The following is a 27,010-nucleotide window of genomic DNA, read 5'->3' on the forward strand; positions in this document are numbered from 1 at the left end:
TTTGATGTTGGGGCCAGCAAAAATGTAAACTACCATTAGTGTGATGCTCCTCAGAGTTCTGTTATCTGTAACCCCCCTTTGTGTAACTTTCTGGGCTATAAAGCTGGGCTGCAGGAAAGCTGCGGCTGCTGTCTTGTTCCAACGGTTTTGGGAGGGAGAGGCAGCCCAGCCGGTTGAAATAATAAGCTTGCTTTAATTTGATTTTAATTGGAGTCTGTGGTCTTTTCTTGCGTCCTGGTCTAACATGGTTGTTTCAGCTCTGCCACATCATGGGCCCAACCTGCCTTCAAGTGTCACCCCAGGAGTCCTCTCCAGGACCCCAGGCAGATGGTCTGCACTGTAACCCAAACACACTCTGGACTGTCTTTGAAAATCTCTGAAGTTGGACAGAACTTCCCCCATCTCCTCTGGCTGCATTAGGAAAAAAAACAAAACAAAACAAAACTCCTTATCTTTGCATCGTCACCAAGCAGCCTTTGCCACCACATATGCCTGTGCTCCAAGGAAACCCCAGCATGGGTCGCGTTTCTTCTGCTCATTTGGCACCAGGTCCCAAAGCAATGAGAATGTTGTCGCTGACGCTTAACAAGCTCATCTCAGTGTATCAAACTATCTCAGGCGTTTTAAATTGACAACTCATAAGTGGTAAAAAACATTAAAATAGTAAAAATGGGCCAGGCATGGTGGTGCAGGTCTATAATCCCAGCAGCTCAGGAGGTTGAAGCAGGAGGATTGAAAGTTCAAAGCCAACCTCAGCAACTTAGCAAAACCCTAAGCAACTCAGTGAGACCCTGTCTCTAAAAAAACATATATTATAAAAAAAGGTCTGGGGATGTGGTTTAGTGGTTAAGCACCCCTGGGTTTAATCCTGGTCCAAAAAAAAAAAAAAGTAAAAATGGTTACACAATTAAAAAGAAACCCACATGCACTGTTAATAGACTCTTCAGAAATTCCTACATATGTAAAGCAGACACATATCAATTCATTAAATTTTTTTAATTGGGGAAAAATATACATAAAATTTACAACCATAATCATAGTTAAACACATAGTTAAGTTACGGTGTGGTATTTTCACATTGTTATGTAACAGAACATTTTCACTTTGCAAAACTGAAATTTTGTACTCAATAAAGAACAAGTCCTCATTTTCCTCTCCCTCCAGCTCTTGGCAGCTACAATTCAACTTTCTGTCTCCATGATTTCAACTACTCTATCTCCTATAAAGGGAAATAAGGATTTTGTCTTTTTGTTACTGGGTTTAACTTAGCATAATGTCCTCATCTATGTTATAGCACATGTTAGAATTTCATTCCTTTTAAAGGCTGAATAATATTCCATAGTAGGTCTGCACATTTTGTTCATTCATTCATTCTTCAGTGCACATTTGAACTGCTTCCACCTTTTGGCTACCTCCATGAACATGGTATACAAATATCCTTTATGACTTTGCTTTCAATTCTTTTGGAAATACAGTCAGAGATGAAATAGCTAGATTACACTACATCAATTCTTTTTTGCAATTGAGGATTGAAACAACACCCCCCCTTTTTTGGGGGGGTGGGGAACAGGGTTTCACCAAGTTGCCAAGGCTGGCCTCTAACTTCAAATCCTCCTACCTCAACCTCCCAAGTTGCTGGTATTACGGGTGTGCACCACTGAGCCTGGCTTCAATTCTTATTTATTTATTTAGGTACTTGGGATTGAGCCCAGGAGCTTTACCACTGAGCTATGTCCCCAGTCCTTTTTATTTATTTATTTATTTTGAGACAGGTTCTAAGTTGCTGAGGTTGGCCTTGAATTGGGATCCTCCTACCTCAGTTTTCTGAGTTGCTGGGATTACAGACATTATCGCTGTGCCCATCTTAAATTTATTTATTTATTATTTTTGATTGTGCAGTTATAGATGGACACAATATCTTTTTATTTGTTTTTATGTGGTGCTGAGGATCTAACCCAGTGCCTCACACGTGCTAGGCAAGTGCCCTACCACTGAGCTATAACCCCAGCCCCTCCAATTTGTTTTTAATATAAAACTTCCACATGTATTATTCTGTAGCCTGATTTTGAAAATAGTATCACTTGAATATCCTACATATCCACATTATTCTCTTTAAAAGCTCCATAGTATTGCACCACATACATTTACTGTGGTTTATTTAGAGGACCCTTTAAAAGACATTTAATTTTCACAATGTAAAATAAATGTTACTACATTAAATATTTTTATATTTCCTCCAACACTTATGAAAATGTATCTGTAAAACAAATTTCTAAAATAGAATGACTACATCAAAAGCTATGCAGTTTTCAAGTGGATAGACACTGCCAAAACACCTCCTAAAGAAGCACACTGATTTTAAGTATGGAAAATTTTAAACAATAATTTTTTAAGTAGATGGAGTTTCTCATGAGGTTTCATACATCAGATACATAAAATTCTGATAAATGTGTTAAGTTGAATGTCATTATTCTGTAGCCTTCTTTATTCTGCCCAATGACGTTCTTTTGACACTTACACCCTGTTATTGCTCACTGCTAATGTAGGAGGATCTGTCTTAGCTAGCTCCTAAGATCCTGGAGAGTGAGATAATTTGCTATACTCCCTGCCCACCTCCACATTAGTTTCCAGGAATCTGTATACACTTACTAAATTTGGATGTAGAAGAATGAAGATTTTTATTTTTACTTCAAACTGAAGAGGTCGTAAATCTTCTTTTTTTTCTTTTCAATGTTTCTTGCCTCAAAGGTGAAATAAGGTGGAACCACTCAGTCCGACCACCAAGGATAACAGTGGCAATAGCAGCTATTAGCATTTGTTTTTAAGTGACATTATGAACCAGATATTGTCCTAAAACTTTTAACATCTGCCAGCTCACTCAAAGCTCACAGAACGAGACAGGTATTATTATTATTTGATTCTTACATAAGGGGAAACTGAGGTGTGGTGAAGTTCACTGCTCCAGGTCACATGCCTGGAAAATACCAGGACCTCCACAGAGAATTCTGGTTCATCTGGATGCCCAGTGCATGCTCTTCATACCTGTACCATATGTGGCATGTAAAACTCAGCTAATCTGATGTATCATTCATACATCCATCAATCACACCTCTTCCATTTCCCGTGGGGCTGTTCAACATCCTCAAGGCCAAGTAGGATGATCAGAAATTTCCTCATTTGGAGAAGATCCCTTTTGTGTGTATGTGTGTGGTACTGGGGATTGAACCCAAGGATGCTCTACCACTGAGCCATATCCTAGCCCTTCAATTTTATTTTGAGGGGCTGGAATTGTAGCTCAGTGGTAGAGCGCTTGCCTAGCATGTGTGAAGCACTGGGTTCAATCCTCAGCACCACATAAACATAAATAAAACAAAGGTATTGTGCCCATCTACAACTAAAAAAAAAAAAAATTAAAAAAAAAAATGTATTTTGAAACAGAGTCTAGCTAAATCTCCCAGGCTGGCCTTGAACTTAGGCTCCTCATGCCTTAGCCTCCCAAGTGGCTAAGATTACATGTGTGCACCATATGCCTGGTTGAAAAGATCCTAATTTGAGGGGATGTTTCCTTTTAGGAAGTTGTTATTACTTCCCAACAATCCTATTATTCCCGAATGTAGGCATATATATATATATATATATATATATATATATATATATATATATATATATATATATCTTTCTTTCTTTTTTAGGGGGAAAAAAAAGGGGGTATACTTTCTTCAAATTACAAATTTCACATGCACAAAAAAAGAAGTCCCAGAGAAGAATCGCACCTGTATTTACCAAGACCTACTGAGAAACATGCATTTTAGAAATGATGTGTGATAAGATTAACATCACTTTCAATTTTCATAAAAGAACCTTCTGGAATTTTAGAATTTGAAAATGTTTTTGGTTACAATGAAAAAAAAAATATGATTACAGAACAAGCAATGTCCTTCCAGGCATGTCTGCGTCGCCATCAAAATAGATGACCTGTGTGTGCAAACCTGACATCCATATTCTGTTTTTAGCCTGTGAGATAATAAATGGGAAATCATAAGGGGTTGGAGGGAGGAATTTCAACTTTACACAATAGAGAATGAACATATCTAAATCAATCCCCTCCAAGAGGTAGCGCAGGCTTCCTGAGAGTCTGGGTAAATTCACCTTTTATAGACCTGCAACAGGCTACTAGGAAGTAGAGAATTTGGGCAGGCAAAGGGGTTAAAGGGGAGACAGGGTTTGCACTAAATCTTCGAGGGAAGGATGCTGTTCTCTTCCTTACTTGTCTCTTGATGCAATCATCATTCATTAGAATGGGACGCTGGTTTAGGGGCGTGTGATCTAAAACATAAATTCTCTTTATTCAGCGCCAAATCTGCATCTGCATCTGACGGTGCCATCTACCCCAGCGGTGCGCGGAGGCTGCATCCAGCGCCCCCTGGTGGACACTACTCACCAACACGGATATTTAAGAACGAACCTTTCTTTTTCTTCTTTCTTCGGGCCTTACTAGACTTCTTGCTATTTTTCCAAATAGATCTGAAGGTGTCTGAAGAGATCTGGGGAGTGACTGTGATTTTTAAGACTGGTAGTTTACCTGAGGGGAAGAAGAACATAATCACAAAGGAGTAGGCCATCTCACAGCCTCATTGGATGGGCTGGGTCTTAGGCTTCTGAGCCTATTGTGCATGATCTGTCATTGAAGGTAGTTCCCTGGTAGGCCAATAAGTGACCCCAGGCCCTTAATTTGGATTTTGTGAAAGAGGCAAAATTAGAAATTAGCTGGTTAACTTGCAAATGATAAGAACACAGGTACAATCAGTAAAAGAACGTTGTTAGTTCTATAATCAGTGATATTACTAATTGCCTTTTAACATTTAAAATGATGTGATTAGGGCTAAATGGCAAGAGACTTTCCCTAAGGAATCCAACCAGTTGCCCCATTTGGGGAGTCTTCTATGAAGTTCAAACTAACCATCTGAAGTACCCCGTCAGAAACATCCCATAATTATTTTAGCTCAAGAGATAAATAAATGCATTAAAATTACTCTTGATATATACTACTAAATTTGGAAAAACCCAATTTCTTGAACTATCCACTACCTTTTAATGTTTTCTAAATGAGTGTATTTTCAGGTGGCATTTCATAATTATCCTTTCATTTATGCAAATTAAATCATTTACTGAAAAAGCACAATGTTTGCCAGTTGCAAATACGTACTGGATGAGAATCGTTTTCTATCAAGTCATCTGAGACTGTCCATCATTAGCACTCACTAATAGTGGGAAGATTGTCTGCAGTCTCTTAATGCCTTCTGCTGCAGCGGGTAATGAAAGCTTTCTACGGGGCCAGAAGAAGCAAAAGGAAATCATTAACCTGCCTCCTGTTTATCGAGTTTAAAATTAAAGTCAAATTTGAATTACATTTAACAGCACAATTCTGTCGAATTGGAATTCAACTCTAATGGAGCAGGGAGAAGTAGTTCTGTTCCTCCAAAGAAAAGGATCATTGAAAAATCCTGGCATCATTTGATTGGCGGTTTAAAAAGGCTGGAGTTGGGCTGGGGTTGTGGCTCAGTGGTAGAGCACTTGCCTAGCAAGTGTGAGGCACTGGTTCGATCCTCAGCACCACATAAAAATAAATACATAAAATAAAGGTATTGTGTTCATCTACAACTAAAAAAAATTTTTTTAAAAGGCCGGAGTTCTAGTTTAGAAAGTTGAAATACAGCAAGCAATTATAATTCTTCTCTCTAACCACTACCAGCATTGAAAGAAAAATGCAGTCTACAATCATGCCAGGCTCTAAGGCCATTCTAGGAAGAAATAGCAAAGACCAGATGTGTGTGCACCTTCATGCCTCTTGCCATGGAGTGCACCTCTAAGAGTTCCCCCAATTTTCCTTTTTTTTTCCATCATATTTTTTTATTTACCAGGGACACCCAGGTATTATAGGAGTCACAACTCATATCAAACATGATTGTCACAAATTGTGGGATCAAGGTATTTTGAGAGTAGCTTGTTAGAATGACTGGGTAAATAATTCTCACCCTGCCTCAGCCATGAGTGCCCAATTATATGCTTTACTTGGGGCCTCTGTATGGAGACCACTGTCAGTATTTGATGGATGAGGCTCTGTGCTCCCTCAGAGACGTGCAGGGGGAAGGTGTACCTTGCCTGCACAGTCTGCTTCTTCAGTTGCTTAGCAGTGGTTCCCATAAATGGGTATCTCCTATGACCATGAAATGCAGAATGACACCCAGGCTCCAGATGTCCACTGGGGGGGTCCTCATATTTTTGCCACAGGATAATTTCAGGAGATATACAGGAGAGTTCTCCAGAACTTGTTCAGCTTCTGCCCTGTCATGAACCTGGCATTCAGGCCAAAGCAGATACTTTTCTTAGTATCGAATTTCATTTTCAAATCTGTTTATGGTGTCGTTTGTGGTGCTGCATTTAAAAGAAGGAAGAGCAGCCATTGTTAACTCTGGTGGTGTCTGATCATGAAGGACGGGCAGGGGTGGCCAAGGGTGGCCAAAGTGACCAATCTCTGCCACATGTGATTCTCTCATTTTCAAAGGCTGCATGATCATAACATCCTCTTAATGCTTGCCCCAGGCCAATCACAATGAACCATTCTTTGGGACAGATGACACAGAAACACACCGTAACCCCATGAGGATTACTACTTGAGGTTTCCAGTTGCTATTTGGAGAAATCATTGCAGTCTGGGCTGGGAGGAGAATAGAGAACCAGAAAAGAGTTCCTGGAGAATAAGCAAGGATGACAGCAAATGGAAGAAAAACCAGTGGAGAAAAGTTCACTTTAAAAATATTTATTACTAGCCAGACCTCTAGTCCTAGCTACTTGGGCCGATAAGGTAGGAGGATGGCTTGAGCCCAGGAGTTCAAGGGCAACATAGCCAAGACCCCGTGTCTTGGGGGTAGGAGGGGGTGTCATTACTTAGATGGAAGACTACCTATGACATCATAAAAGTTCTTAACTCTGTGCAAACCACTGGGCACATTGACACAGCAGTGGCCAGCCTGTGACACTGCTCCTGGTCATCGCATAGTTCTTGTTATTTAAATGGGGAAAAAAAAATGTGGAGCAAATTGTGAATACTACAGAATTTAGGAATGAGCTGATTGGCAGGTGGGGGAGACACAAATTGAAAACACTCTACCTTTCTTCCTGGCTCTCAGTGCTCCAAGGATGTCACCAGCAGCTGTTTCTCCCAAGTCATTGTTTCCAAGGTCAATTTCCCTCAAGTGGGTAGAGTACTTGATCAGGCTGTCCAGAGAAAATTACAAAACACTGTTGAAGGGACAGATGAGGCAAGGCACCGAAGACAGCAGGAAGCAGTTTTATTTGGCTGCAGCCAGGTTCAGAGGGCACAGCTTTTGCTGTAATCAATTAATCCCCTGAACCCTGAGTTCAGGGAGTTTCGGAGTTTTATACCCAGCATGTAAGGGGAGGGGCTCAGAAGTTCACAGTCTGTAGAGGTTCACATAAAAGCAGCTTTTTCTTTCACTGTTTGGGGCAAGTTAACCCTTCAAGGACAACACCTGAGAAGGGGAGAGCTTTTTCTCCCCTTTCTTTCCTCTCCCTGCCAGCTGTTACCATGGAGCCCAGTTGGTAACTTATCTAAAAAATGTAGACATCTCTGTGAAGCCCAGCTCAAAGCCAGAGGCCTGTTTGTACATTTCTACAAACTACTATACTGGATACGTGTGTGAAAAACTAGTAAGGGGGTGTTCAGCACCTGGAATGCTGGTATCTTCTTGGCCAGTGGCCAAATAAAACAGGGTGACATGAAAATAGGAAGTTTATCTACATTGGACTCTTTTGCAGAGACTCTTGCTGACAGCCCTAAAATCAGCCATGGTGAAGATTTCTGGAGAAGCCCAGTTAAGACTTTTCTGTGGAGAAAGGGGGTGACACTTCAACACAACGATGTTGTCACAGCATGGAAGAAACTCAAAGAAACTCAACTCAATAACTCAGTTATTCTGTAGCACAGACTTTTTTTTTTTTTTTATGGTACCAGGGATATTGAACCCTGGGGCGCCTAACCACTGAGCCACTCTCACAGCCCATTTTTACATTTTATTCAGAGATAGGATCTCATTGAATTGCTTAGGGCCTCGATAAATTGCTGAGGCTGGCTTTGAGCTTGCGATCCTCCCACTTCAGCCTCACAGCCACCTGGCTGGACTTTCTTTTTTAAGTCCTCTCCATTCCCCCTGCCCCATCCCCAAAGTACTGATGTAATTAGAGACTGGCAACATCCTGAGCACAATTCCTCCCAGTTTAATCTCTCTAGTTTCCATGCTCTGCATCTCTTAGGTAAGTTGGTAAGGTAAGAATTTTACTCGCCTTAAATCCTTCATTCATTTATTTGTTCAAAAGATAAGGTGTGATATTGTGCAGGACTTCCCAGTCATTTATATTTTATACATCAGCAGAATTTAAAAAAGTTGGAAGGATTGAAAAAGGCCCGGTAAATAAATAACAACACTCATCTAGCCACAGGATAAATAAACATGTACTTTTGCATAAAATTAGAAAGGCCATGGTTTCAAAATAAAGGCAGCTTTCAAAATCAAGTAAGTTTTAACATCATGGAAAACAAATGCCTCTTCAACAAATGGTTCAGGGAGAACTGGAAATCCATATGCAGCAAAATGAAATTAAGCCCCTGTCTCTCACCATGCATAAAACTCAACTCAAAGTGGATCAAGGACCTAGGAATTAGACCAGAGACCCTTCTTCTAGTACAGGAAAAAGTAGGCCCAGGGGCTGGGGTCATGGCTCACTGGCTCACATGGCTCACTTGCCTGGCATGTGTGAGGCACAAGGTCAATTCTCAGCACTACATATAAATAAATAAAGATCCATTGACAACTAAAAAATATATTTAAAAAAGTAGGCACAGATCTTCATCATATTGGATTATGCCCCAACTTCCTTAACAAGACTCCTATAGCGCAAAAAATAAAATCAAGAATCAATAAATGGGATGGATTCAAACTGAAAAGCTTCTTGGTAAAAGAAACAATCAGTGAGGTGAAGAGAGAACCTACAGAATGGGAGGAAATTTTTACCACACGTACATCAGACAGAGCACTAATCTCTAGGATATATAAAGCACTCAAAAAACTTAACACCAACAAAACAAATCACCCAATCAATAAATGGGCAAAGGAAATGAACAAACACTGCTCAGAAGATGATATACAATCAATCAACAAGTAAATGAAAAAATGTTCATCATCTCTATTAAGAATACAAACAACAATAAGTGTTGGTGAGGATGTGGGGGAAAAGGCACACTCATACATTGCTGATGGGACTGCAAATTGGTGCAGCCAATATGGAAAGCAGTTGGAGATTCCCTGGAAAACTGGAAATGGAACCACCATTTGACCCAGTTATCCCTCTCCTCGGTCTATACCTAAAGGACTTAAAAACAACATAATACAGACACATGAGGGGCTGGGGTTGTGGCTCAGTGGTGGAGTGTTTGCTTAGCAGGTATGAGGCACTGGGTTCGACCCTCAGCATCACATAAAAATAAATAAATAAAAGTATTGTGTTCATCTACAACTAAAAAGATAAAATAAGATACCCAGAATGACATGGGTGATAATATCCAAGACATCAACACATTCATTATCAGTGTACTCTCGACACCCAAGAAGGCAGGGGAGAGCGCGAACAGGTTGCAGGTAGAAGTGGAGCGATCAGGGAGTCCCTGGGTGGAACTCACAGGAGTGAAGATGATGAAGTCACATTGGATTGGGGCTGGGCTGTGGCTCAGTGGTAGAGCACTGGCCTAGCATGTGTAAGGCCCTGGGTTCAAACCTCAGCAGCACATAAAATAAGATAAATAAAAATAAACCATAGTTGTAACAGAGTTATTAAAAAAACACATTGGAGGGCACTGAGGGCATGTTAGACTTGCAGGAGGATGGATTAGTGAACACAAGACATGCAATGGAAACCATTGGTGGAAGGCAAAGGGACAAAAGACCAGAAAAAAATGAATGTGGACCAAGTGTGGGGGTGCACGCCTGTAACCCCAGCAGATTGGGAGGCTGGGGTAGGAGAATCACAAGTTGGAGACCAGCCTCAGCAACTTATCGAGGCCCTAAGCAACTTAGTGATGCCCTGTCTCAAAAACTGAAAAGGGATGGGGATGTGGCTCAGTGGTTAAGTGCCCTTGGGTTCAATCCCCAGTACAAAACAACAACAACAACCAAAGATCTTTCATAATGATAATGAGGGTAAATTCATCAAGATACTAACAATCTTAAAAGTTTATTAACTGCTGCGCCCCTCCCCTGACTCAGGCTATGGCAAGGCCCTACTGAGGTGGATGGCACAAGGCATCCATCCTCTGGAGGAGCGCAGTATGTCTCTGGGAATGGGCTGGTTTGTTTTTGTATTCTCTTAATAAGTATAATTGAGACTTCTCAGATGACCATTAAATATGAAGGAAAAAAACATGACTTTCCCAATTAATGCAACTACTTCTAAAGAATAAATCTGTTTGCTATAAATGCAATGATTCAGCTGTGGAACGTGAATTGTTAATGCTTAATGAAAAACCCCCTGTAGGAAAAACAGTCAAGGAAGTTTTTGAGACATTAAATTAAAATCTAGAGAAGAAGAATTAATGTTAAGAAGACAGATTAGTGCTTGTTCTTGTTCCTGTGCACAATGGTTTGTACTCTTACTCTTGTTTGATTAAAATTAGTAGCCTCTCTTTTCAAGTTAACCACTTGCCATAACTGCGGTGCTGGTTCTAGTCAGTAAGTTAAGAAAGAATAGTCAAGGTATAGGCCAATAATCTGGGACATTTCTAACTATTATTAAAAGCTAACTAAGCAGAAACAGCTCAAAGCAAAACGTGAACTGAAAGTAAAAATGCTTGCTTATGCATAAGCCAAGATACATTCTTCTTATCTAATTGTAGCTACGTAATATTTTGTTTCTTTGAATAATAATTCCTGTTTTGTAACCACAAAGTATTGTGAGCCTGTCAAAATGAAAAGTATATATGATTAACTTCACAAGTAAAGATTGGGATTCAGCGCCTTCACTTTTGTGTCTGTGTTGTTTCTCCACCCCCTTTCGCTGACTCCTCACCATCAGTTCGTCTCCTGAGAACCCCTGTTGGAGATGGACTCTGACATGTAACTATAATAGAGCTTCAAAATACACAAAACAAAAACTGATTAAACTTCAATGAGATATAATCACAGATTCCCTTCTCTTAATAATTTTTAGAGCAAGTAACTACAAAGTTAGTAAGGCATGGAAGACTTGAGCAAGGCTGTCAATCTAATGCATCCCATGCTGTATGAAAATACAATGTATCAAAATTGGCAGGGCACAATGAAAGCGGTGTTTAGTGCTAAGACAATTATTTATATTAGAAAAATAAAAAGGCTTAAAATAAAGACTTAAGCTTTTACCTTAGTAATCTAGAAAGAGAAGAACATGAAACCCACAGTCAGGAGAAGAAAGGAAATAATAAGGAGAAGAAATAAATTAAATTGGAAATAGAGCAACAGTAGAGAAAACCAAAGATGTTTTTTTGAGAAGATTAATAAAATTATAAATTTCTAACCAAAATGATCAGAGAAAAAGCAAAAACAAATTATCAATGTCAACAAAAGAGGAAGCATCACTACAGATCCAACAGACATTAAAAGGCTCATCAGGAAGTGTCATGAAAAACTTTGTGCCAATAAATCTGACAATTTGAATGAAATGAACAAATTTCTTGAAAGGCACCAATTATCAGAGCTTTATACAGAAAAAATAAAAATAAAAAAAGCAAAGCCAGTATAGCCCTATCGCTACTGGAAAGTTGAATTCATAGTTCGAAATGTCCCATAAAGAAAGCTCCAGGTCCAAAGGTCTTCACTGAACAATCTACCTAATACTGATGAAATACTGTCAATCATTACTACACACAGTATTTCATAGAATATGATAGAAGGGGACATTTCCTAACTCATTCTCTGCCACCAGAACCATCTGGATCCCAGACAGACAAAGATGTTACAAGGAAAAGTACAAGGTTAGTATACCTGGGAATATAGTTGCAAAAAAAACCTTCACAAAATTTTTAGCAATACACCAAAAGAATAATGCATCAGCAATATATTAAATTCAATACTATATTAAAAGGTCAACAAAAGGAAATTTATTAATATAATTATTATAGAAAGAGCAGCAAAGCTCTCCCATTAAAACATCTTCCCCTTCTTCCTTTGAATAAGGAGATAAGTATATTAGAGAAGGAATCTTTTTCTTCTAAACTTGCCATCCACCAGCCTCCAGCTTCAGACCTTGCCCATGCCTCAGGTGCCGGAAGGACCTACTGCTGGGGGTGTGCACTCAAGAGCCCTCTCCACCCAGCAAGTTTTCCTAGATTAGTGGCACCCCCGAACTGTGCCTTGGCCCACGGAGGATGTGGATTCTGTGCAGCTGGGCAGGGAGAGGCCTAAGATTTGTTAAGACAAATATGGCAAGGAAATACTCTGTTTTCCGTAAACTTTCGAGAATAGCTATGTCTTTGGGACCGAGGAGGTTGGGACAACACAAAGGAGTGTATAATTCCAACTAGGCTGTGCTTCCTTTCAGGTCACAGCGCTCTTGGAGCTGAACAACCTTACAAGAAACTGCTAAAAAAAAATCTGCATTTAAATCATCATTCCTACTGGACACCGTGGCATAAGCTTTGGAGGCTGAGGCAGGAGGTTCGTGAGTTCAAGGCCATAAGCACCGTAGCAAGGCCTTAAGCAACTCAGTGAGGCCCCATTTCTGAATAAAATACAAAAAGGGGCTGGGGATGTGGCTCAGTGGTTAAGTGCCCCTGAGTTCAATCTCCAGTACCAAAATAAATAAATAATAAGATAACTAAATCATCATCCCCATGACTCACAAACACTTAGTTCTGGAAAGTGGACAAACCAAACCTCTATTTGCTACTCACCATGTTAAAGTTCGGGTGAATTCCAACAAGTCCGCTCCTCCTCCTTTTCCATCTATGCCATTATCTGCCAAGTACAACTTCACTAGCCAAGGACCAGCTTCCGTCAAACCTTTCACTTTTTTCCTGAATCCTACAAGAAAATCAGAGTGATTTGTTATTTTAGACAATAGTTCCCATTTATCATCAGCTAAACTGATTATTTTTTTAAAAAATCTGTACTCGCTGGACTTGTGTGAGTGGATTCATTTTGCAATATAGCAAGGAAGTACTACATATGTAGTTTTTAAAGTCCTTGTTTCATACTCCATGTCTCTCTCATTCTTTAATCTGGGAAGCTGCAGATTGCTCTGTATTAATCTAGAGAGAAAAACTGAAGTCCCTAGCAGAATCTTGATAGAAGAGGATGAGTTGTCTGCTGATTGTGGGGATGTGGGAGGCCTTATAAAGGGAGTCCTGGGCTGGCTCACCTTCATTCTCCATGGCTTTTAAAAGGCTCACTGTAGGTGTTGTGGGTGCTGTGGGTTGGCATGATACACACATGTAATTCACACCAGTTCAAGGTTAGGAGTTTGGTAAAGAAAACAAACATTGATGAAGAAGGAGAAATAACGGTGAGCATACTACCAGCTTGTCCACTCAGTGAGTGAGACAGGAAATCTGAACCACCAATCCCAAAGCCAGACAGCTTTCTGGGAGTCCCCAGGTATTTACAGTTATATGCACCTCCTAGACACAAGCTAACTACTTCATCCGGGACTCAACTCAGGAGCAAGGAATCTGGTCCAAAACCAGGGAAGAAACAGCGTGGGACTTAGAATACATCTAAATATATCATGCTGTACAGGCAACTAAGGGATCTTAAAGGATCCTTTGTGTGCACACTGATTTGCCCACATGCTTGCTGAGAGCTTCCCTCCAGGTTAGCAGGTCTCTATTGACTGGGATGCATTTGGCAGTCGACAAATATTATTGATTTCCTATTATGGGCCAAGCTGTCCTCTAGGTGTTGGGGACCCAACAGGAAATCAAAGGGACAATACGCCAGCCCTTTAGCCCTCACGGAGCTGACGTCAGGTGAAGGTTAGCCAGCATATGTGGAGAGTCATGGTGATCAAGTGTTAAGTCTTCAATCCCTGGATGAAAACTGACATTTTAGGGAAAGGTGGTGAATTTGGACATTAGGTCACCCTAGTGCGCCAGCTCAGAAAAAACAAAAAGTAGAAAATTGGCTTTAAAAAAAGGGGGGGGGGGTTGGGATATGACTCTAATGTGTTGGATCATTGAATAAAATGGATTTATCTCCCTTCAGGACACACTTGGAGAGATGTCAGCTGGCCTGTCCTTTAGTTTTATTGGGGATAAGCCTAACTTGTCTAAATCTTATTTGTCCTTATATCCAGGGCATGGGGATGATAACAAATGACAGCTTTCATGAATAATGGAGCAGTGTTGACACACTGGGACAATGTCTGGCACACGGTAGACACTTAATAAATGTTTGTGGAGTGAATGAATGAATAACAAATGGAGCGTAGAGTGCAGTTGTATTGTGGAAAGTTTTGCGTTCATTGTTTTTTTCAAGTACAATGTCATTAATCATGCTTCGATTCCGCTTTGTGAACACAAATGGATTATGGTATTTTTCTATTTTTAAAATTTTTTCACAAACATAAATGCCTTTGTAAAGTTGGGTCTACTGCTCGGAATGATTAACGACGTGAACACCGACCACACGTGGCCCTCATTTCTCCTCACCCCCTCCCAGCCTGCCAGAAGGCAGGATGGGTGCAAGGTGAGCCGGTGGTCCCAGGCTGAAGGCTGGAAGCTGAGTTCTTACACAGCTGAACTTTGCAAGGAGAGAAACGTTCTCAGCCAGGGCTGTACCCCTCGCAGCCAGCGTGGCACAAATGTGCACCCTTGGAGAGGAGGTGAGCTTCTGGGCCTGTGATAGGGCAGGTGTGGATTGCTTTCCCACGGGGAAGTCAAAGGCACCACAGCCCCAGCTACTCCACATGACCTCCTGCAGTGACCACAGGATGTTCCACCCTCCAGACACCTCCATTCTCTGAGCCTTTCCTCATGTGGCTTTTCTGCTTAGAACACCCTCTCCTGCCCCTGGTAAACGTCTTCCTTCCTGGAGAGCTGAGGTGGGCCAGTACCCAAAGGCTAAGTGCAAGTTCTCATGGATCCAGCATTTCTCCAGGGAGACTCCCTCATCTCCCTCACCCTCTAATCTATTCTGGAGCCCCCAGATCAGGTGGGCATTACACATTCTGATGGCATCAGATTGGTCTGCTCAATACTATTCACCACCCTGTGGGTGCTAGGCCCTGACAGGACTTTCTCTTTGTGGTGAAATTAAAAAAAAAAAAAATTATTAGATAGTAGAGGATAGGAAAGGTAGCAGAATACAACAGTTACTAATATGGCATTATGTAAAAATGTGGATGTGTAACCGATGTGATTCTGCAATCTGTATTTGGGGTAAAAATGGGAGTTCATAACCCACTTGAATCTAATGTATGAAATATGATATGTCAAGAGCTTTGTAATGTTTTGAACAACCAATAAAAAAAGTGAAAAAAAAATTGTTAAAAATAACTTCTTTCCATTGACAAAGAACATGTGTAATTTCCTGTATAATTCCCAGTTTTACAAACCAGAACATAAACTTCATTCGCTTGATTACAGGGCTTCAGAAATCAAGGTGCAATTAGCATGGGATGATTCACACCTTGGATCTTAGAACCCATCTGTACAGGTTTTTATTGTTTAGCCGTCACCCCAGGATAAAATCTCCAATAAAATAATTTCAGGATTATAAGTGGTACCTTCCTGTTTTGGAACTAATAAAGCTGTTTTGAAGATTACGTCTTTACTTTAGAATTTGGTCCTTCTGTTCCATAATGCCACTGGTATTTCTGTGGACTGGGACTATGATATAAGCAACAATGTCTCACCTGGGCAGGTGGGTTTGGTGCTTGGGCAGCATGGTACCGTAGTGAAGTTCTGATCGATCTCAAGCTCATGGAAAGATCATGTTATGGTTGAATTTTGACCCCTGTACATGTCTAAGTCACTTATTGGTTTGTTTCATCCTAAATCCTCCTGGAGACTATGTGTGGGGCTTCGGCTAGAAGACAACACATCCAGGTGACAAGGTACAACTTGGTCCTTATCAGGTCTTTCAGGAACTTTGAGGACTGCCTGAATGGGGATGAGGGAACCATGTCATCCACAGATGGCCATTCCTGCCCACCTTTCAGGGACTTCCAGCCTTTGGCCATCTTCTAGCTCTGTATGGACCTCACAGGTCTGTGGGATGTAGGCCAAGGTGGACTCTCCCATTTGAGGGCTGACCAGCCTTCAGACCCAGAGTTCCTAGCTCCTGAATCCCCATGGTACAGAGAGCCATGGGATCCAAGGAGGGCCTAACTGACAAGGCAGACACCAGAACAGAAATGGGCATGGGCCTGTTGATTCCATGGCTCCAGGGCAGAAAAGAGGCTGCCAGGAGTCTCACTCTGTTCTCTGGTTTTCTTCAATGAGCAAAATAAATCAAGAGCATGCAATCTAATTTTTTTTTTTTAAGTCCAAAAGCAGTGGTTCCCAAAATGTGGTCCCTGGACCAGTAGCATCAGCCTCATAGAAATGCAGAGTCTCCAGGTCCTGAACCTTGAGGGGGTGGTGTCCCCAACAATCTGTGCTTGCCTTTTTTTTTTTTTTTAATTTTGGTTTTATTATTTTTAAAAAAATTTATTAGCAATCTGTGTTTTGGCAAGTCCTCCAAGTGCCTGTGGAGGCATTCAAGTTGAGAAAAGCACTAATCTAATAATTCTATTTTTTTTTTCTTTTTCTTTTTTATAGGGTTTGGAGATGAGGAGTGACTATGGCCAGAGCTGCTGGTTAGGTCTATGAGTCTTTCTGGTCACGGGTGTTGAAGGACAGGACTGGACTGGGATGAATATGCCTCAAGTTTGCATGCATAGAAATGGAATATTGTGCTTCTTCTATCAACTTGTAAATGGCTGCCCAACGTCAAGTTGTGAGTCCTTGTAATTATCACTGTCAAGGTTCTTGTGACTCCAAGTGAGGGAAGGAATGGGGGCGGGGGGTCAAGCTTCTGAATGGGGTTTGGACTCATCTTGTTCGATGGGGACAACTTTCCAAGCAGAAGGCCAAAAGCCTCCTGTCCAAAAAGAGATGTGCAGGAAAATAGCGTGGCTGTTTTCAATTAGGGCCAAATGGAAACCATCTGGCCTCCTCACCCAGGAGGAGGATGTAAATCAGCTCCATCTGACCCTTCATTTTGAAACAAGTAGGACTGTTCTACCAAAGGCCAAACTCTCCCCTCAAACAAACACCATATGACTCTACAAGCAACGGCCCAATGTGGGAAGATGTTTTTCAATTTCCTCGGTGAACTCTGGAAATGTAAAATAAATACATATCCAAGTTGTTTCTCTTGGGTTCAGGCAAAGGATTCCTTGCAGGGTCCTCCTTAGTGTGACCCTTCCTCCTTGTGAGGCCCAAACTCCACAGCCTCTTGTTTTAGCTGAACTTGGGGCTCATGGCTTGCTCAAGTCTTTCCTCAACTCAGTCCTTTCTTGCTTTCCACACCAGGCCAGCATGTTTCCAAAGTCTTCCCAGCTCCATCCCTGGAGTAGACTCTCCTATGAATTTCCAAACTCTACTAGCTCTACCCTGTGGAAAGACTATATTTACATCAGATGACAGAGAGAAGGTCTGATAAATTCTATCACTTTACATCTTATAAGAATTCATAATTTTTGAATTCGGCAATATTTCACAGAGAAGATGCAAGACAAATAATACGAGAATAGAATAAAAAAAAAAAAAAAGCCACACAGAACAGATTATGATCAAAGAAGAGAGCTGGGCCTGTTTTGGACTCCTAAAGTCCCAGCTGCTTGGGAAGCTCAGATAGGAGGATTGCAAGTTTGAGGTCAGCCTGGACAATTTATTTTGAAACTAGGGAAGGCTAGGGATACAGCTCAGTGGCCCAAACCAGTCGCCCTTCCCTGCAAACAAATGGTACCAAAAACTCATGAAGTGGTCTAAAACAGAACAACACAGATTCAAGCTGGCCTCTGAGCAGAGTTTCCCAAAGACTACTGTAGGTGACACACCCAGGATTGTCTTGTGCAGGCTCTTTGGAATTTCTCTCTGTTAACACAACACTGGAAACTGGGGAGCGCAAAGCCCTCACATTGCTGAGAGCCAGGCGCTGGTGTGGATGTCAGGAATAGGACCCTGGTCCCTATGAAGTTGGCGACTTCTTAAAATTCCTTCAAAACCACTCAGTTTCTGGTTCTAAGTAAAATTGTAGTTGGAGAAGGCTCCGAGCTAGATTTATGAGGTCCTGCTGGCTGTTCTCACAAAGCTGTTCCCAAACCAGCCTAGGCCCCATAATTCCTTTTTTGGAACATTCAATGTGCCAAAGATTAACTCCTCGGGTGGTTTATATGGGGATCACAAGACCTTGAGTCTTTCCTCCACTTGGATTTTTCTCTCTGTTTGGGGTGGTAGTGGGAACACACAGCCTAGGAGACGGGAAGTGAGTTATAAGGAAGGAGAAGGAACAGGAAGGAATTGTCCAAACAGCAATAACACAAATACCTCTTCTTCTCTTTTTCTTCTCTGAAGTGGTTTTCACTGCGATGGCTTCAGATGATTTCGCAGTTTGGCTCAAAGTTGATCTTGCTCCCTGGCCAGCTGGTTGAAAAACAAAAAAGATTTAAAAAAAATGTAGCCTGTTCCGATTTGAATGATGCACTAGATACTTCATTTTATGTGCTCTTTGGAGGGAGGTGTTTCTCACAGGCATCAGCCAAACTGCCGCCAAGACCCTGTCCATCCTGTCACTTTTCATTCCCCTCCCTGAAGCCTCGAGGTGAACAGGCAACCAAGTCAGGCCCAAGAACTAGCCCACCAGGCCTCCAGTTAATCTCCCTTACATTCCACAGCTCCCTCAAGTGACTCCACGTTCCTGGAGTCAGTAAGAACACAGCAGGGAGGAACATTTTGTTGTTGTTGTTGTTGTTTAAAAAAATGTATTGCCGGGTGTGGTGGCACATGCCTGTAATCCCAGCAGCTCCAAGGCTGAAGCAGGAGGATCGCGAGTTCAAAGCCAGCCTCAGCAAAAGCAAGGCTCTAAGCAACTCAGTGAACACTGTCTCTAAATAAAATACAAAATAGGGCTGGGGATGTGGCTCAGTGGTCGAGTGCCCCTGAGTTCAATCCCTGGTACCCCCGGCCCCACCAAAATGTATTAAAATATTATCTCTCTGGATTCAGTTTGGACTCTTTTTTGCCTTTCTCTTGCACCCCACCGTACAATGCAGAGTCTGATCCCTTCTCACCAACCCCAGACTCACTTGTGCAGATGCCTCTCTTGCCTGTAGGACAAGCCCCCAGCAGGTCTCCTGTCTCCCGCTCCTGACCCCACAGCCTCCCCTCCTCAGCTCCTTCCCAGTTACAGGGTCCTTTCCTCACTGGTCCCTGAATAATGTATTAGCACCCGCTGCTCTTACATGCAAAGGTCTTAGGCCTTGGTTCAGGCTGTTCCCTCAGCCTGGCCTGCTCATCTGCACCCTTCTGTGGGGCTCCTCCATCACTACTGTGCCTGTTCCCAGATGCTACCTCTTCAAGGAGGCCACTCTGAACCGACTACTTAAAAATCACAGGCCATCTGTCTTCCTTCCCCAGACTCCCATACTCCCACACCTTGCTCTTTTTCTTTTTTCATATCAATTATCACCTTCTACCAAACTGTAGCATATGTATATTTATTGCACCTTTTGAAAATTGCCTGACCACCCTCCGCATGCATGCACACACCCATGCATGCTGTGTTCCAGCCCCCTCCTTCAGGGGAGAGATCTTTGTTTTGTGCACCAACATAACCTAAGCACATGGGGGAATATTTGATGGATGTTAGAACAAACAATGAGCAGAGGAAGGTACATCATTATTAAGATTGCATTCCTATGTTGCAACAAGTAACCAAGAAAACAAATTTGTCATTAGCTATTTGTGAGTTATTTGGGCCCCCTTGGTTGTTGGCAATAGAAAGTCATAGTACCTGACTCTAGCAAAAAGAAGTTTCTGGGAGGCCTGGGAGTAGCTCATACAGAGAGGAGAGAACCAAACATTTGGGTCTTACTAAGCAGTGATCTCAATACATTTTTGCTGGGCTAGGGGTGCAGTTCAGTGGTAAGGCCCTTGTGTAGTCTGTATGAGGAGCTGGGTTCCATTCTCAGCACAGGAAAAAAAAAAAAAGTTCTCTCATAACATCCTCAAGGAATATCTTGTACAATTTTAGGTTGATATTTAAATTTTTCATAAGTTTTAAAATTTCAAAAATTTTTTAGCTTATGGCAAATGTTGACATTTTAAAAATAAAATCTGTTGTATCATTATTCTCTTACATCAGTCAAATGGAATCTCAACTCCAAGCAATTTGACACCAACTATAATTCAGTAAAACATCAGAAACAACATGAAACACAAGCAAACTCTTCTTCAGTTGTTGGAAGTTTTATATTATTCCCTTTTTTTCTTGTGCTGTTATTTTTAATTTCATTCTGCTTAGTTAGTATTTGAAAGCCATTTGTAGGTCATCTTGTAAAATTCCTCTGTAATAAAAATGCTACGTGTATAAATATTTAAATTTTAAAAATTTCTTGGGGTAATATCCTCATATGTCTATAAAGCAATAAATATGATGTAAAGTATTAAAAATTTCTTCTGCAGTTATTAATCAACTTTTAGAACTACACATATAATACAGCATGTGTATTTTACACATTTTGATAAACCTTAATAAGTACAGAAATAAAAATTTTATCGACTGCATTTTTCAGTGAAACAAATAATGCTTTTTTGTTTGTTTTTTTTTTTTTTGTATTAATTCACATATCCATTGGAGAATATTCTAGAGTGATGCAGAGTTCAGTATTGTTCTGTTGTTTTCTGTGGTTGTTGCTAGAGTTTTACATGCTAACAAGCCTTATTTGCACAAGATGAGGATGGAGTAGGATTCCAGGCTTAGCCTCTCTTGCCCTAAACTCCTTCCATCTGTCCCCATACTCTCATTCCATTACAGGACACCCGGAAACTTTAATTGTCAGATGAATAAAGAATAATTATTTTAGGGTATGTATATCCCAAACATTGTATGAGGTATACTTATAATAAGTTGTTTTTCATCTGTGTAATTCTAGAAAAAGTTTTACCTTACCAGTTTTATTCAATTCTTTGAATACTTGAATTATATACTAAAAATTGCCTAGTAATCTATCACATACAAAAATGATTTTTTTTTTGTACCAGGGATTGAACCCAGGAGTCCTTAACTACTGAGCCACATCTTAGACCTTTTTGTATTTCATTTAGAGACGGGGTCTCACTGAGTTGCTCAGAGCCTCGCTAAATTGCTGAGTCTGGCTTTGAATTCGAGATCCTCCTGCCTCAGCCTCCCAAGCCACTGGGATTACAGGCATGTGCCACTGTGCCTCGCAAAAAAAAAATGATTTTTTAAATAACATGTCAGCTGATAACTTGACTAGGTCCTCCTTCATTAAAAGCAAAAGTTGGAAACCGCTTGATGTGTAAAAACAGGTTGTCCCTGAGTTATTGGAGTCAGTAACTTCTGTAATATTTTCATAATATTATGAATTGTCTCTCTGCTTCTGTATTCCAGAGCAAAACATTCTACTAAGATACTGATTGGAAGAGAGGTTTTCCTTTCTTTTGCAAAGTAGGAGAATGAGATGCTTATGCTTATGACCAAGGATATTTTAACAACAGGTACATGATTCTCATGGAAGTTGAGACCTGGGCATTTCTTTAAAAAAAAAAAAATCTAGCTGGGCATGGTGGTACAGGCATATAATTCCAGCAACTTAGGATGCTGAGGCAGGAGGATCACAAGTTTGACCAGCCTCAACAACTTAGTGAGACCCTGTCTTGAAATCTAAAATAAAAAGGGCTGAGGATGTAGCTCAGGGGTAGATTTCCCCTGGGTTCAGTTCCCAGTACCCAACAAAAAATAATTAATAAAATGAAAATTAAATTTCTAGGCTACAATTATTAAACAAACAAACAAACAAACACTCACACCCTTTCCAACATATCCTGGGAAAATTTTCATGTACTGTGCTCTAAGAGCAAGGCTATCTAAGGACAGCGGCCAGGATAGCAACAAGGATCTGGCAGGATCATGAAATGACAGGTAGTTGGGGTAAGATACCAGGTTCTTCTGCTCAAGAATCCTATTTTAGGGTGGCAAAGTCCAGGTGGGTTCCATACCCACCCATGGCCAGGTGAGGGCCAGCACCTCCACTGACCCCTCACCAAGGCAAAATCAGGATCCTGGTTAGTGGGGGAGGTTGGAGATGACCTTGGATTGTTGGAGAACAATCTGTGCAATTGCTTTCCCTTTGACAGATCGACGTACTATAAGACATCAGGATTTATAAAGTATATTGTAGTTAAAATGGAAAAAGAAAATGAGATGGGGTGGGGGCTGTTGGTGATCCACGGTCATTGAACTTTCTTGCCTCACGTGCCTCTTATTCTAACTATTATTTAAGGCTAATCCTGCTGGCATATTAAATCAGGATGGGAAAAATAATTTTGCTTGAGCTGAGGTCTATGATCCCAGCTCTGAAACACAGGTTCTTTCCCTCTGTGCTGGTGTGCACGTTACTGTTATAGACTGAATGTTGTTGTCTGCCCCAGATTCATATGTTGAAGCCCTGACCCCTAATGTGGCTGTATTTGGAGACGGGGAATCTAAGGAAGGAATTCAGGTTAAATAGGGTCAGGAAAGCGAGGCCCTGATCTGATAGATTCAGTGTCCTTGTAAGAAGAGAGGCCAGAGAGCTCATTCCCTCTCTCCACCTGATGTCCCGAGGAAGGTCACAGGAGGAGATGGTGAGAAGGTGGCCCTTTGCATGCCGTGAAAACAACCCTCACTGGGAACAGAATTGGCTGGCACCTTAATCTTGGACTTCCAACCTCCAGAACTGTGAGAAAATAAAATTTTGGTTGTGTAAGCCCCCCAGCCTGCAGCATTTTGTTATGGCAGCCTGGGAACACAGATACAATTATCCAGGGGAATTCAGAATAGCTAAATGTACCAGCTGAAATGGGATAAAAATGAAGGTTCCCAGGAACAATAAAAAATATGAAAAACTGTGCCCTATATGTGTAACATGAACTGTAAAGCATTCTGCTGTCACATATAACAAATTGAAATTTTAAAAAATGAAATAAATAAATGAATGAAGGTTCCAGTGGATTTTAGTGTCACAGCCTTAGGGAAAGAGAAGAACCTAGAAATGTACCTGAATTTGTGGTGGGTGTTGTCGTTATTTCTGAGACCCTATGAAAACTTAAAAGAGCTTCTGTCTCTTGACCCGTGATGGCAGGGCCCAGCCCCAGCGCAGTTCCCACCCACCTGGGCACCTGTGGGGAATGACAGGGCAGACACTCTCTGTCCTCAACTCCAACCCTTAAAAAACAAATCCAGAACTCTCCATATTAAGTGTCACTGTCCCTTTTAGCAGAAAACACTTGGGACATCTGGAAAGGGGGATCTTCATGTTTATTCCCTGCATCCTTGGCCCCTCCTTTACCTCTCATGACTCCCACACCTGTCCTCACCTGCCACATGCTAACCCCTTGAGGCACCACTTTTACATTTCCAACTATTAAAAAACAAACAAACAACAACAACAACAGATCCACTTGTTATTTGATTCCAAAGCTATCATGCAGGACTTCATACATAGGATCATGGCTTAAAAAAATAGCACAGGGAAAGTATGCTTGATATTAAACATTCTTTTCCAGTTTCCTTTTGCATAGTTATAGGGCTAACTGAATTATCAAATTCAACAGATGACCTATGTAATTCTGATGAAGGTCCCGAAACAGGCAACAACCATTACGTATATGAAATTGTTACAAGTTATTTGTTTTCACCTCCATGAAGTGGCCTTTACATCAAGCTCTTTATCTTCATTTTTTTCCCCCAGCAAATAGAGCAATCGTATTTACCAATATTATTGAAGATTCTGCTCTCCTGGGAAGGGGTCGTTGTTGCTATGGTGGTGATGATAATTAATGTCTCTCAAGGACTTACTCTGAGCAAGGCATCGTACTAAGTAAGTACTGCTCATTAAATCACATAATTCTCACGGACCATTATGGGCTAATTATCATTGTGTTCATTTTGCAGCTGAAATGGCTGAAGTTAGATTGATTCTGGAAGACACGCTCAAAGACACAAAGAGATTTGAACCCAGGCCTCTGTCTGTGCTCTTAACCATTTGCCACAGTTTGCTGTGACCAGTTATTAAAAAGTCGTCAGCTTTAAAATGTGTCGTGAATATGCATCCTTAGAATCTATTAAAACAGATGAGAAGCCATTTTGAGGGAAATAGACAGCTATTGTTCCTGTTTGTCCAGCATCTGTCTTCCCCATATGCCTCAGGATGGTTATTCCCTCTTTATGAGATGCTGGCAGGGCCGCTGGGCACAGAGCTCGGTCCTCTGCATGTGATGAGTGTTTGAGTGTGTGATTCATCAGTTCTGGCCAATAGCTCACTAGCCCTACACAGAGATTGAGCCAACAGGTAAGTATGTGACCTAAATCCCTTCTTATTGGAAGCAAGAGGCTTGTGCCTTCTGCTTGATTACAAATCACAATGATGTAACCCTGGGGCTGTTGGCAGGTATATAAACTGTCCTTTCTGCTTGGAGAAAGCCTGGGAGAGGAGGCCAACCCTCCAAGGGAAACCAGTGTCAGGGGTAACAAACTTGAGGGCTCCTGATGACATGGTTTGAGCCCCTCCACTCATTCAGCCGTCTCTGAAGGGAGCTGCGCCCATGGACATCCCAGTTATGTGAGTCAATAAACCCATATTGCTCTTTAATCCTGTTGTGTTGCTTTCAATTTTAACCCGGAGAATCTGATGAACATACTGTATTAGTTTCCTGTTGCTGCTGTAACAAGTGAAAATAAATTAAGTGGCTTAAAATAATACCAGTGTAGTTAATCTTATATTCTGGAGGTCAGAAGCAGAAATAGATCTTATAGGTCAAAAATGGTGAGTGTCAGCAGAGCTATATTCCTTTGGAGACTCTGTGGAAAATTAGTTTCCTTGTCTGGACACCCCCACATTCCCTTGCTGCTGGCCTTACTGCAATTTTTGCTTCTGTTGTCACAGTTTCTCTGACTCTGACCCTCCTGCTGCCTTTTATAAAGATCCTAGGGATTACACTGTCCCCACCCATGTGTTGAGGCTAATCACAACTCAAAAAATCCAGAACTTAATCACATCTGTAGAGTCTCTTTTACCATAAGAGGTAACATTTACAGGTTCTGAAGATTAGGACAAAGACATTTTGGGGGGGCATTATTCTGCCTCCTGTACATCTAAAGAAGAATCTCCATTGACTAATAAGAAGGTCACTTTTAATCACAAAGCAGTTTCCTCCTTCCAGGTGGCCCCCAAAGGAACATAGAGCCAAGTTTCCCAGTGCTTACTCTGGAGCAGCTGAGGGGGATTTCCGGTGTCTGGTAAGGCCATGACTGGCTGGTCTCTCCCCTGCATCTCTGCATACTCTGCCATGGGTCTGAGGAGAGCCAGGGCTCCAGAACATTGCAAGTAGTTACCGTCAAGGTACAGTTCACTAGAGAAGAGAGAGAAATAATTGTTCATCAGTGTTAGTTCCATTTCCTCAAATCAGGGCTTAAGGTCTTCATCTGATACCTGCATACCCATGTTCATAGCAGCATGACCCACAATAGCCAAATGATGGAACCTGCCTAGGTATCTCTCAATAGTTTAATGGATAAAGAAAATGTGGCATATGTATACAATGGAGTTTTAGCCAGCCATAAAGAAGAATGAAATTATATCATTTGCAGGAAAATGGATGGAACTGGAGATCATTATGTCATGCAAAATAAGCCAGACTCAGAAGGTCAAGGGTGATGTGTTTTCTCTCCTATGCGGAAGCTAGAAAGGGAAAAGGAAAAAAAAGTGGTGAGGGGATCTCATGAAAATCAAAGAGAGACCAGAAAAGTAGAGGAAGGGGATTAGAAGGATGGAGGAAGGGAGGGAAAGAAAAGGTACTGGGGAGTGATATTGACCAAGTTACATTGTTATATTGCATGCATGTATTTATTTATTATCTATTTATTATATACTATATATTATGTATCATTTTAATGCACCCGTTAAATATAGAAAAAAGATCTTCAGCTGATAAAGTAATATGCCTAGCCATAAAATAATCAATCAATAGATCATAGTAAATAAAAAAAAAATAGGCCATGTCATAAATAGATCTAGTGACTGTGTCAGCTGGCCAAACCCATGCATTCAGCATGACATCTTTGATCCCCAGACTTAGCTAATGGATCTTTCTCTTATATTAGGGAAAACCAATCAAAAATAACTGTCACGATGGGTTGTGTGGCTGAAGAGAAAACGTTGCCAAGACGAGCGGGGGGAGGAGGGGCCACGTCTCACCATATGGCACTCTGGCTGAGGAGGGAGCCCAGCCGATGCCCACTTGGGGGCTCCAGCCCACAGTAACGCAGACTGAGGCTGCGAAGCCTTTGGTGCTTCTCCAGGCCTGAGAAAATACTCTCAATTTCTTCACTTCCAAATCTACAGGAAATGACAGGAACAAGTTAGCGATTTTTAAACCTCTGTAGCTGGCTGCATTACTAATCATAAAGCCTTCCCCAGGGCAGGGAGGGGCATTTCTTCTAAGCCCTGGCTTGGGTTTCCAGAGCCAGGGCTGGCAGTGTGTGTGGGGGGGAGGTCAGCCCAGGTGTAGACCGAAGGGGACCAGAAGGCTGACTCTTGGGCAAAGGGAGCAGAGGATGGTTTGACGAGCCCATTCTAGCAAACAGAGGGAGAACAAGCTCTGAGTCTTGAGGTTGGCACTATAGACATGGGTGAGGTG

General features: G+C 41.4%; 1 protein-coding gene across 1 annotated transcript in view; it reads right to left on the bottom strand.

The window, feature by feature from the left end:
• Positions 1–4,433: 4,433 nt before the first annotated feature.
• LOC117794700 (uncharacterized) overlaps positions 4,434–27,010 on the bottom strand; it is a 34,047-nt gene continuing 11,470 nt past the window's right edge. The window contains exons 4-9 of the mRNA XM_034635758.2: positions 26,569–26,709; positions 25,578–25,723; positions 18,638–18,733; positions 12,998–13,127; positions 7,172–7,278; positions 4,434–4,582 (exon numbers count right to left, since the gene is read on the bottom strand). Of these exons, the coding sequence (XP_034491649.2) occupies positions 4,434–4,582; positions 7,172–7,278; positions 12,998–13,127; positions 18,638–18,733; positions 25,578–25,723; positions 26,569–26,709 (769 nt within the window). The remainder of the gene's footprint in view (positions 4,583–7,171; positions 7,279–12,997; positions 13,128–18,637; positions 18,734–25,577; positions 25,724–26,568; positions 26,710–27,010) is intronic.

The sequence above is a fragment of the Marmota flaviventris genome, chromosome 8 (genome assembly GCF_047511675.1).
Source record: "Marmota flaviventris isolate mMarFla1 chromosome 8, mMarFla1.hap1, whole genome shotgun sequence".
NCBI classification, from domain to species: Eukaryota; Metazoa; Chordata; class Mammalia; order Rodentia; family Sciuridae; genus Marmota; species Marmota flaviventris.